Source organism: Lepidochelys kempii, chromosome 3, assembly GCF_965140285.1.
Source record: "Lepidochelys kempii isolate rLepKem1 chromosome 3, rLepKem1.hap1, whole genome shotgun sequence".
Lineage (NCBI taxonomy): Eukaryota > Metazoa > Chordata > Testudines > Cheloniidae > Lepidochelys > Lepidochelys kempii.
The window spans coordinates 90,371,000-90,384,074 of record NC_136382.1 but is presented as its reverse complement, the minus strand read 5'-3'; the positions used below and the strand labels follow the sequence as shown (position 1 = coordinate 90,384,074).

At 41.7% G+C, this 13,075-nt stretch overlaps 1 protein-coding gene across 4 annotated transcripts in view; it reads right to left on the bottom strand.

Moving 5' to 3' along the window:
- Window positions 1-8,125: 8,125 nt before the first annotated feature.
- DSE (dermatan sulfate epimerase) overlaps window positions 8,126-13,075 on the bottom strand; it is a 65,523-nt gene continuing 60,573 nt past the window's right edge. For all 4 annotated transcript variants that reach the window (XM_073337108.2, XM_073337109.2, XM_073337110.2 and 1 more), the window contains one exon: window positions 8,126-11,331. In XM_073337108.2, coding sequence (XP_073193209.1) covers window positions 9,573-11,331 — 1,759 coding nt within the window. In that variant the 3' untranslated portion in view covers window positions 8,126-9,572. The remainder of the gene's footprint in view (window positions 11,332-13,075) is intronic.

Sequence of the window (13,075 nt, the reverse complement as noted above, 5' to 3'; positions counted from 1 at the left end):
TGGAAGTAGGGCTTGCAATATCTGCACAGCTGGGCTGCATCCAGCCACTGCTGGATATGCATACTGCCCGGCACATCCTATTTTCCAACACACACTCCTCACTCACCCCCTTCTGCTTCTCTGGAGTAAAGCCCCACCACTGAGATCTCAGTGTTGCCTACTGGGGTCGCAACTGATTTTGTCTCCTCACACAGTGGCTCTGCAGCTTTTAAGCTGGTTTTAGTCTTTTACTTGGGTACTCAAAGCTCTATAGGATTTATCCACAATGACAGCAAAAATGGAGAAAAAGGGATAATTACAGTGTACAAACCATGAATGACTGTCAATCTACCATTAAGCACTCAACAATGAGGCAGACAGCTACAGGGGGAAGGCTGACTTTCAGGAAGGCTCCAGTCATGTCTATTTTACTATGCTAAAAAATGGTGGTTGTATGTTCTCTGGTACCTCTCAGCTCAGTCCTGCTCTGCAGCATTAAAGGAACTCTCTCTCTTTCTCTTTGTTAATATAGTATTTCTCTGTGAGAAGTTGAAACAAACTACCAGTATTCATGGAGGCTTTCTTGGAGGGTGACGGGGATCAACTGTAGTGCGATAAACTTTAAATCTGTCACATAAAACAGGCCTCAGTCCTTTATTCTCTTAAACGGAGTGTGTAATGACATCCTCTCAAGGGGCCCTCTACAAGAAAGGAGGGAAAATTAGTTCCTCAGAAGTCACTTTCTGGATTCCACATGTGGCTCAGGACACAATATTGAGAGACAGCTGCAACCGCCCGGTGCTCTCAGGGCCTGATTTCCCCCTCTCACTTACCTCTGGGTAAGTCAGGAGTAATGCCATTGAAATCACTGGAGTTCCACTGGCATAAGGACAGGAAAATCAGGTCATCAGAGTCACATTTATAATTTAAATCTATAAAGCTTTGATTTCAAATGCTGGACAATTTATCAATGATTTCAACAGAAACTTTCAGAAAACTTCATTAAGTAAAATGCAGCTCTGGGCAGGCTGCCATGCACGTAGGTGCAGAAATGAAGTACACATAAGAACGGCCACACTGGGTCAGACCAAAGGTCCATCTAGCCCAGTATCCTGTCTTCTGACAGTGGCCAATGCCAGGTGCCCCAGAGGGAATGAACAGAACAGGTAATCACCCATTCCCAGCTTCTGGCAAACAGAGGCCAGGGACACCATCCCGGCTAATAGCCATTGATGGACCTACCCTCCATGAATTTATCTAGTTCTTCTACACACTGTGGTAATGTAGCAACAGAACAACATCAGGGGTATCTGTTACATTACACATACACCTTGTACTCAACTCACCGTTGGTTGCTTGAAGTAAACTGCCATTACTCTCTTCACAGCATAAAAGTGGGTCAGAGTGTGTATGTACACCGAGGGGTTGGCCAGGTAGACGAAAAGACTAATTATCTCACTGAATTCGTCCACTTAGCTTTTCAACTGTGGCGATCTGGGCTCAAATTCTACTGTTACAAGTAAAAAGCTTACATCGGAATTGAAAAGGAGTTGACCAATTTCAGAGAGTCTAAGGCCAGAAGGGGCCACTATGATCATTTTCTAGTCTGACCTCCTAGATAACACAGGCCATAGAATTTCACCCAATCCTTCCAGCAGATTTTGGTGCATTCTCAAGGAAGGCACATATACTTGGAGCCATGCCTCTTTGCCTTTGCTTCTTTCCCTTCAGGAACAGCAACTGGGCAGCTGAAGAAGAAATCTGTGGAAATTATTGGTCATGTGAGCTCACTGGGAAAAGGAAAAAAATATTTTTCCTTCTGACCAGCTATAACCCCACAACCCATGAAACTCCAAACATGCAATTTGTTGAGGTCAGAAGGAGAGAAGAACAATACCACAGTCATTTCCTTCAATCCTCTCACAGAGTTTGGGCCATGTTAATTATTTTCCTGCTACTTGCATCCCTTTCATATGTAAAATCAGAGAGAATAGGGGTTCATGTGTACGTGAATTCATGTGTGCCTTAATATCTCCTGGTGGTTAAAGTAGAGTTCTGAGCGTCACTGAGAATAGATACTAGGGCTGTCAAGGGATTAAAAAAATCAATCACAATTAATCATGTGATTAATCACACTGTTAAACAATAATAGAATACCATTTATTTAAATATTTTTGGATGTTTTCTACATTTTTAAATATACTGATTTCAATTACAACACAGAATACAAAATGTACAGGGCTCACTTAATATTTATTTTTGATTACAAGTATTTGCACTGTAAAAAAACAAAAGATACTATTTTGCAATTCACCTAATACAAGTACTGTAGTGCGATCTCTTTACCATGAAAGTTGAACTTACAAATGTAGAATTATGTACAAAATAAACAAAAATGAAACAATGTAGAATTTTAGAGCCGGCAAGTCCACTCAATCCTACTTCTTGTTCAGCCAATCGCTCAGACAAACAAGTTTGTTTACATTTGCAGGAGATAATGCTGCATGCTTCTTGTTTGCAATGTCACTTGAAAGTGAGAACAGGTGTTCTCATGGCATCTCGTCGCTGGAATTGCAAGATATTTATGTGCCAGATGCGCTAAAGATTCATATGTCCCTTCATGCTTCAACCACCATTCCAGGGCACATGCATCCATTCTGATGATGGGTTCTACTTGGTAACAATCCAAAGCAGTGTGGACCGACGCATGTTCATTTTCATTATCTGAGTCAGATGTCACCAGCAGAAGGCTGATTTTCTTTTTTGCTGGTTTGGGTTCTGTAGTTTCCACATCAGAGCGTTGCTCTTTTACGACTTCTGAAATCAAGCTTCAGACCCCGTCCCAATCAGATTTTGGAAAGCACCTGAGATTCTTAAACCTTGGGTCGAGTGCTGTAGTTATCTATAGAAATCTTACAATGGTACCTTCTTTAAAGAGGCTAGGACTTTTCAGCTTGGAAAAGAGGAGACTAAGGGGCGATATGATAGGGGCATATAAAATCATGAGTGGTGTGGAGGAAGTGAATAAGGAAAAGTTATTTACTTGTTCCCATAATACAAGAAGTAGGGGCCACCAAATGAAATTAGTGGGCAGCAGGCTTAAAACAAATAAAAGGAAGTTCTTCACTCAGCGCACAGTCAACCTGTGGAACTCCTTGCCTGAGGAGGTTGTGAAGGCTAGGACTATAACAGGGTTTAAAAGAGAATGGATAAATTCATGGAGGCTAAGTCCATTAATGGCTATTAACCAGGATGCGTAAGGAATGGTGTCCCTAGCCTCTGTTTGTCAGAGGGTGGAGATGGAGGGCAGGAGAGAGATCACTCGATCATTACCTGTTAGGTTCACTCCCTCTGGGGCACCTGGAATTGGCCACTGTCAGTAGACAGGATACTGGGCTGGATGGACCTTTGGTCTGACCCAGTATGGCTATTCTTATGTTATGTTCTTTGCGTTTTGCCATATCTGCAGTGAAAGTGTTCTTAAAATGAACCACATGAACTGGGTCATCATCCAAGACTGCTATAACATGAAATATATGGCAGAAAGCAGGTAAAACAGAGCAGGGGACAATTCTCCCCAAGGAGTTCCATCACAAATTTAATTAATGCATTATTTTTTTTAACAAGCGTCATCAGCATGGAAGCATTTCCTCTGGAATGGTGGCTGAAGCACAAAGGGGCAAATGAACATTTAGCATATCTGGCACGTAAATACCTTGCAATGCTGGCTACAAAAGTAGCATTGCCAGCAGATCAAGAGAAGTGATTATTCCCCTCTATTTGGCAATGGTGAGGCCACATCTGGAGTATTGAGTCCAGTTTTGGGCCCTCCACTACAGAAAGGATGTGGACAAATTGGAGAGAGTCCAGTGGAGAGCAACAAAAATGATTAGGGGGCTGGGGCACATGACTTATGAGAGGCTGAGGGAACTGGGCTTATTTAGTCTACAGAAGAGAAGAGCGAGGGGGGATTTGATAGCAGCCTTCAACTACCTGAAGGGGGGTTCCAAAGAGGATGGAGCTAGGCTTTTCTCAGGTGTGGGAGATGACAAAACAAGGAGCAATGGTCTCAAGTTGCAGTGGGGGAGGTCTAGGGTGGATATTAGGAAAAACTATTTCATTAGGAGAGTGGTTACCTAGGGAGGTAGGGTTACCTAGACTGGACTGGGTTACCTAGGGAGGTGGTGGAATCTCCATCCTTAGAGGTTTTTAAGGCCTGGCTTGACAAAGCCTTTGCTAGGATGATTTAGTTGGTGTTGGTCCTGCTTTGAGAAGGGGATTGGACTGGATGAGCTCCTGAGGTCTCTTCCAACCTTAATCTTCTATGATTCTAAGAAGAGGGCAGCGTTATCTCTTTTAAATGTAAACAAATTTGTCTTAGTGATTGGCTGAACAAAGAGGACTTGCGTGGACTTGTAGGCTCTGAAGTTTTACATTGTTTTGTTTTTGTACACTTTTTTATTTCAATTACAACACAGAATACAATATATATGAAAATGTCGAAAAACATCCAAAATATTTAATAAATTTCAATTGGTATTCAATTGTTTAATAGTGAGATTAAAACTGCGATTAATCGTGATTAATTTTTTTGAGTTAATCGTGAGTTAACTACGATTAATTGACAGCCCTAATAGGTACCAAATTCTCTGTGAAATCAATGGGAGTTATGCTACTGAGTTCAAAGGGGACAGGAATTACACCCTCTGGCTTACAACTCAAACACCCCTACTGACCTCTAAGAGTGGAACCAACTAGGATAGTGGAGGAGACCAGACGCACGTGTGTGATCCCAGCTAAGGGTATGTCTACACAGCAGCTGGGAGGTGTGATTCCCAACTTGGGTAGACATACATAGGCTAGCTAGGCTCGAGCTAGCATGCTAAAAATAGCAGTGTAGCCACAGTGACACGAGCAGCTACTCGGGCTAGCCTCCAAGTACAATCCCACCCGGCCCTCTGGGCATGTACTCAGGTGGCTATACTATGTCTAGCTAGCTCGGATAACAATAGCAGGGAAGCTGCAGCAGCAGGGGCTGTACACCCCAACTGGAATCCCGGGTAGGTACTCGAGTGGCTACCCTGTGCAGCCACCTGTTCTGCTGGAGCTTCGCTGCTATAGTTATTAGGACTAGCTTTATCAAAACCAGCCCAGGTACGTCTACACATGCAGCAGTCACGCCTCTGATTGCAGCGTACACATAACCTAAGACTCCTGCAGCCCCAATAAACAGAATAGTCAACGGTCTCCATTTCTTTTTCCCCCAAACAGCATAATTTTTCAAATTCTGTCCTCAGGGATGCATACAACTCCCACTGAGTTGAGCTGCTTTTCCCACCATCTCAACACAAAGTTTTGACTCCATATTATATACATTTAGGTCCTGGTGCTGGGTGGACCCCGGCATCTAGAAGGACTCTCATGAAGTCCATGTGAACACAGGTATATGGGTGTCGCTGCAGGATTGGGGCCCTAGAGAACAGAAAAAAATAGAAAGTTTACATTTACAGAAACCAACAAGAAGCAATTAAACAGAATGGCACATGCAGACATATTTCAGCTTGGTTTTCAGTGTTGTGGGAAACGAGACAAATCTTTGCTTACTTAATACCAAATAATGATTCAAAGAAATGAAAAAAGTAACACTAAACATTGTCCATCACAAAAAGTCTAGGTGGAACCAGGAAGATGGCAACTGATGGTGCTGTGGACTTACAGGACCCTGCTGGGGGCTCTCTGTGGTATTTCATGCTAATGCCACAAAGATTAGAAAGAGCCCCACTCCCTAATTCAGTGACTAACATTGACCCAAGCTGTGTGTTACAAAAAGAAAATCGCCCTTATACCATCCTCTTTTCCAACTATCACAAACACTTGAAATGACTCCAACAGATCCCCCTGGGAAATTTTAGGATAGTTACAGCACAGTTGTGTGAAGGCGTTGGAGGGGGTAAAAGAATTTCTGAAGTATCCAGAACAAACATTTTCTATATGTCAAAGAGATAACTGACACCACATAGAAAGTCAGCTTGGTTTGGGAAACTGGCTTCTGCCTGAACAATTCACATCAGTTTTAAGTAGAGTCCAGTCTATCAGAAAACAACAGCCACGTTGAGACTTGAAGACAGATCTGAAACCTCAGAGGATACATGAGCTGTTTTACAGAGTTTTCTGAGGGTATCAGATCCAATCCAGGCAGTGAATGGAATGACTTAATTCATTTCCCTTTCATGCAGAAATGGGGGCTAACTCTCCTATTTGGGGTAAGGGCCTCGCTGAAATGCCTCTCCCTTTTAACCTTGGCGTCCTTGATTGTGGGGCTGTTTCTAAATAAAGCCACTTTTGTACCTGTCACTTTAAAGGGTGCATGTTGTATCTATACCCACTTTACACCATTCTGGCAATGTAAAGTGGCCTCAAAGCAACCTTAGGGCTTGTCTACATGGCACAGTAAAGCACACTAACGTGCTGCGCTCTAACTGCCCTATATAGACACTCCTGGTGTGCTCTAAAAAGTACGTAATTCACGTTAACATTGTCCTATGTGATGTGGGACTACATCAACATGAACTAGGTACCTTTTAGAATATGTCTGCCAGTTGGCACAGGGCAGTTAGTGTGTAACACATTACAGCACTCTACAAATCACATCCCTTTAGTGCATTTTGCCAGTACCACGTAGACAAGCCCTAACAGATGAGAATCAGCACCCCAAGTCTACATCTCATTTTTTAATCTCCTTTGTTCATGCTCTCTTTTAATCAGCAGTCCCATTTTGATAATACGATTGTGTGCTCACCTGCTAAATTAATTGACTATCTTACCAACTGAGGTACAGAAGAACCTCAGAGTACAAACGCCAGAGTTACGAACTGACCACACACCTCATTTGGAACGGGAAGTACGCAATCAGGCAGCAGCAGAGACAAAAACAAAAAACCAAAAACTAAATGCAGTACAGAACTCTGTTAAACATAAACTACTAAAAATATAAAGGGAAAGTTTAAAAAAAAAGACCTGACAAGGTAAGGAAACTGTTTCTGTGCTTCTTTCATTTAAATTAAGATGGTTAAAAGCAGCATTTTTTTCCTGCATAGTAAAGTTTCAAAGCTGTATTAAGGCAATGTTCAGTTGTAAATTTTTGAAAGAACAAGCATAACATTTTGCTCAGAGTTAGAAACATTTCAGAGGTACGAACAACCTCCATTCCCGAGATGTTTGTAACTCTGAGGTTCTGCTGTATCCTTGCATATGAACACATACATGCTGTCTCCAGCTTTTACTGACCTCTTGATAGGGGTCACGTAGCACATTCTATAACAGCTCAGGAAATACAAACTCTGCCCATTGGATTTCTGTATTACTCTCTAAATCCAGTCTCATTTCAATAAAACAATGGCCAGATTGTGTCTAGTACTTACATAGGTGTGCAGGGGGTACAGTGCCTAAAGGCCAAGCAGAACTGGAACCCTTGCCTTGCTTCCACCAAGTAATGTATCTAGAGAGCAAAACTGAACCTCAAGTAACTAAGAAACAGAAAACACACATTTTCCTGAAGATTCAACATTTAATGACCATTAATATTATACGAGAGTTAAAAATTAATCAACAGTCTCTAGGAAAATAAAAATAAAAATCACATGCCATTTTAAGCACTTTATTGATCTATCATATGTTACCAGCTGCTTCGACACCCTATTATTGGACCAATTTATAATCCAACCTCAGAAGAAAGCAATATGCATAGTTATGAAGAATAACGTTGTGTGACAATTTATTTTGCTGCTCTCCAAGAGACTTCAATAGGGTTTCTGTACATGAGCAGAACTTGTCTCAGTATGGGAAACTGAAATTAAATAAGGGTTGTTATACATTTTCTGGATCTTATAAAGTTTTAGTTTGCACCTGAGGCTATTAATTTAAGGTATTCACCTGTGTATTTTTATTTCATGAAAAGGTCCCCATCCGTGGCCAGATATATTTAAAGAAAAAAACATCAATATCAAGGGCCCAAGTGGTGAAATTCAGAGAGAGCCATCCCTTAATATTATACGTTGTGAATTAGGAGCTAATGAACACCACTCAATTGTTTACATTATTGGGGGAAATATTCTAGTCAACAAAGCAAAAAAATCTATGCATCAGAGACAATTATAATTTGTTTATTTAAAAAATGTACGGGAAGAAATGCTTTTCTGTTTCTTAAAGACATACAGTAATATAACCAGTTCTATAGCCTCTCCATACTGAAAACCTCAGACACCTATGATTTTTTAAATACAGTTTAATGAATGCAGTGTAAGTAAGGGTGTCAAACTCATTGTCAGAAGCCACAGTTTTCTCCATATCAATGATTGCCAAATTAATGAGCCGTGTGCCTCTCATGATCTGCAGAACACTCGCTGGTGGTCTGTGAAGAACTGTCTGGCCACATGGTTCTGGCTCTTCTTTGTTTCCAGCTATATAATCACTCTGAGAACTAAAAAAATATAAATACATCAAATACTTTCTTAATACAGCTTTTCCACATAAGAAATTGCTGGGGTTGCCACAGGGTGGTGGTGGTGATGGTAGTGGTTTTTTGCAATTGCAAACAGGATAGGTGATCTAGGAGTCAATTTCCCTATTGAAATGTGCTCCCCATATGATAATGTTTGAGAAACCTTACCCTGTAAAATCAAAAGCAGATCATATCAGGGTTCATCCTCCAGTTTTCATCTGGTCTGGCGAATAGGAAGGGGATTTTTCATAATGAGAAAGAATCCCTTATGCTTAAAGTTTGCTTCTTATTTGCCTCCAACTATAACTTGTTAATCTTTCCTATGCCCTTTCAATTTGAATAACTCTGTTGTAAGGTTATGTCTATAGGCATTAGAGCTGGTTGAGAATTTTTAACACCTTTTTTTCCACTGAAAAATGCTGATTCGTCAAAACCTAAATTGTTTGTGAAACAGGGTTGGTTTCTACAAATATCCCCTGAAAGTTCAACAAATCTCAACTTGAAAAAATTTTGGGAAAAAAACACTATGAAATGCTCAAAATATCCAGTTTCCACATTTTCAAACCCCAAATTTTGGGAGGATGGATTTTTGATACACGGATAGTTTCAAGGTTTTGTCATTTTATGTCCCAATTTGGGACAGGAACATTTTTTGATATCTCAAACATTTTCATGGAGCAGGAAAACCATTTCCTGCCCAGCTCTCATAGGCATCTTTAGAAGCCTGAAAGTAATACTATGCAAAACCAATTGTGTATAAAACCAAGGAGCTTAGGAAACAAATAACCTCTTAAAGAAGGCTTTTTTTTTTTTTTTGGTAGAAATTAAGTACAGTTTCACATACTGTGCTTTGATGAACAAAGCATAATATCCTTCAGATGTCAAACGCAACCAAAGCACAGATGAGGAACACTTAGGTCTCTCAAAAATGCATTATTTTTCCCTCTTCCCTCATGGGGTGAAATCAACCTTTCCTCAGCTGTTTCCTGGAATATTTCAGAAAAGGAAAAAACAAACTATGGCCCTATTAGGGTTAATTCTTTTGCATAGACACATATGACCATAAACTGGTCAAGTAGTACATGATCTTTTGCTAACATTGTGACTGGGAACAAGAAGAATAGAGCCACAATAATATACAGCTGTCAACTAAAAGTATTGCATAAAGACATCTTTGGCCATGTAGGCTCTTGGCCTTTTGGAAATAGGTCATCTGCATTGCCAGCATAACAAAGAAAATAAAAATGTTTAGAATTAGGAAGAGGCGGGTATAAGAAGCCGATATTGATGGGGCACTGCTTCGAGCAGTGCTCACCATTTGTTCCAGTCCAGATTGGCCTTTGATTGATGCACCATTTTTGTGCTTCACATAAGCAATATCTACAAAATCTAAAAGGTCTTTCATTTCCTCATCTTCATCTACAGGTAACTCTTTTTGTGCTTGAGTCTGTGCCTTCTGTCGCACTTTTCTTTCGTTTACTTCAATTTGTGCAAAGATGTCAGGAACGGCATCAACAAACTTGTAGCCTTTGGCTACCTTTTTGCTTTTCTTTGCCCTGCCTTGCTGCTGCTGCTGCTGGGAGATAGCAAATAACCTATCAATGGCTTCTTCCGTCTGTCTCTTATCTGAAAATCTCAACAGGCGTTCAGCAGTCTTTCTAAAGCTATCTGTGTTTCGCACACGGGACAGAATCTGTTTCTCAAGCTGCTGGAAGACAGGTTTGAAATGCTGAAGATTCTGCTCCACAATCTGAACATAATCTTTCACCTCTGACACAGCGGAGCTCCTTATGGTAGAGGTTCGGTCAAATAGAATTTTTTGGCGATCTGCAATAATCTGTGCAAAGACAGAATGGCCTCTATCCTCACCAGTCCACAGGTAAACGGCATAGGCATGCTCACTGGTGGCTATGAAGACATCCAGTTGCTGAGAATCTCCATGGACATTGAAGCTCTGGACATCTATGGAAGGTCCTATGAAGAGGTAAACTGCTCTGGTGATTGGGTTCCGCAGGTGGGTTGTAACATTCACATAGTTTGTTCCATTGTATGGGTAGCCCTGGGGATACATTTTTGAGGCAACAGTAGCCTTCTCACTGTAGCCAGTATCATCCATCCAGTACATCTTATACATCCCATCGTGATGCCTAATAAAAGCCCCGTGGACATCATCAATAATAGTCTCTTCAAAAGGCACATCCACATTGTGGAAGAAGCTGGTGGCTGCCTCCAGGGGGCTGTCATCTTCAAGATGAATTAGGTCCACAAGCAACAAAAGCTGGGGATGCAGAAGTAAAAGGTTTCTTTGGAAGTTTTTCAACTTCAGTTTTGGGTTGTAAGCACCCACTCCTTCTCCCCTGATAAAAACCACTCCACTTCTCTCCATAGCGGCGACTACTCTCCCCTGGCAGTCTGCAGCCAGGTCATGTTTGTATTTCAACCACTTTGATGAACAGTCCTCTGTAACCTGTCCTTCCCATGGGGAGAAGCAGCTCTTTGACACCGCTGGGGAAAACATCAACACATTGTTGAAGAAGGTATACTTTGGTCCATACAGGGCTTCTGTTATGAAAGGTACACCATTGGGAGCAAAGGTAAAGGAGTTCTGATCAGGGTGCTCATGGCCAGCATTGAAGTTCCTCCACCCTTTGACCCACTCTTTGTACTTATTCTTATGAACAATATCATATATTGCACGACCTCCCAGTTTTCCAGATTTGAAGGAGAGGAAGGGCCTGTTGATTTCAGCTGGCAATGCACTTCCATATGTTACAACTCCCCAGTCCTCAAAATAATGCAGCTTTGGAATACCATAGTCGGGTGGAGGTACGGAGTGCAAGCTTGCATCATACCTGCCAAAAGACAAAGAACATGGTTTTACACTTAAACATTAAAATTAAAATTATTTTATTTATTTTGATTTTCCAGCACCTATCCAAAACTCAAGGTATTTTTCAATATTTAAAAGACAGAATTGTCTATAGTGTAACATTTTTACAAGGATAGGTTGTTGGCCCCTGCCTGGAGAAAAAGTGAACTGCATATTTTTTCATTTGGTCCCTGTCCTTTGATCTGTCTGGCCTGAGTAGCCCTACTAGGAGATAAATTCCCACTGATATAGCTCTCGGGGTCACTGGAACATACTCGTCTTCCCCCCTCCCATATCAAACTGCAGTCCTCTTAATTTTAATAACTAATGTAATGCTAGTCTGCAGATAAGAGTTTACACTTGCATCGGAGCACAGTCGTCTTAGTTAAAAGGAGACACTGGGCCTGAGCGGTTGAGTTGCTGGCTGGGTGAGGAAGGACTGGAAGGCTGTGAAACTCTCCAGGTGAGGAGGCCTGGGAGAGACCCTGCTCAGGCAGGGAACAGACAGAGAATGCAAGGGACATAACCCGTAGGTAACAAAGGTGATGGGACAGAGTGGGAAGCAGCCCAGGGAATGCAGCAGCAACAACTATTAAAGGAAGCAGGATGTGGCTGCTATTTGTAGGGTCCCTGGGTTAGGACCTGGAGTAGTGGGTGGGCCCAGCTCCCCCCACTGGCCAAAGGCAAAGTTGGCAAAGCCCCGAGAAGGGGCAAGTTTTGTTTTGGAACCCAAGCAAAGGGCTGGAATTTAAACAGGCCTGCAGATGGGCCTGAAGACACTGAAGAGGATCAACCATTTTGTTGAACTTTGTTACCCTGGGAAGGGATTGGACTTGAAGGAGTGGCCTGGTTGGAGAGGTGGGGCAATAAGAACCAGCAAAGGCAAAGAGACTTCAGGGAGCAAGCCCTGGGGTTATTGCTCTATCCCAGAGCAGACGTAGACATAAAGCTAGCCCAGAAGGGGCTAAGAACTGAGCCCAGAGGCAGGGCTGCAGAAACTGACAAGGGCATAGTGATAGGCCCTGCTGAACCTTTTTCACCCTGGAAAGGGTTCATCTGTTTTAGACTGTGTGTGACTTAGCCAGAGGGCTGAGCCAGTGAAGACCTGCCTGATGAGGGCAACAGCTGACAGAAAAGAAAGAGAGAGTGCAGGTTTGCACTCAAATGACAGGAGGCGCTCAGGAGAGCTCAATGTACCCCGTCATATACTGTCTACTCAATTAAAAGAAACTCAATTCCTATCATGCACAAGATGTAATTTCCAGACTCCCCAGGTACTAGAGGATATGGAGAGTCTGAACTCTTCAAAAGGATTAGAAATAAGGTAAAAATGAATTATAATCCCACAGTTTTTTTAAATGATAATTTTATCCTCTGCCTAGTCTAAAGACAAACTTGTAAGACAGTAGGTATATAAACTAAAGTAATACACTTCAGTTTAAAGAGAAATCATACCTAAATAAGGTTAATTATTTTTTATTTCCTTATATTTAATATGAGCAGCCATATACTATTTCAGATATTATTTAAAGGAACAAAACAAATAAAACCAACATCAAGCCGCAGCAAGAATTCCTCCCTAACATAACTAGATGAAGAGGTCTTTCCCCATCAGAATACAACTCTCTAATTAATGGCTATCCCCTCCAGGCCCTGACACAAAGATAGGCCTTGTAATATATCTGGTAGGACAACAACTCTGGCTGATTTTGACCAAAGATGGAAGC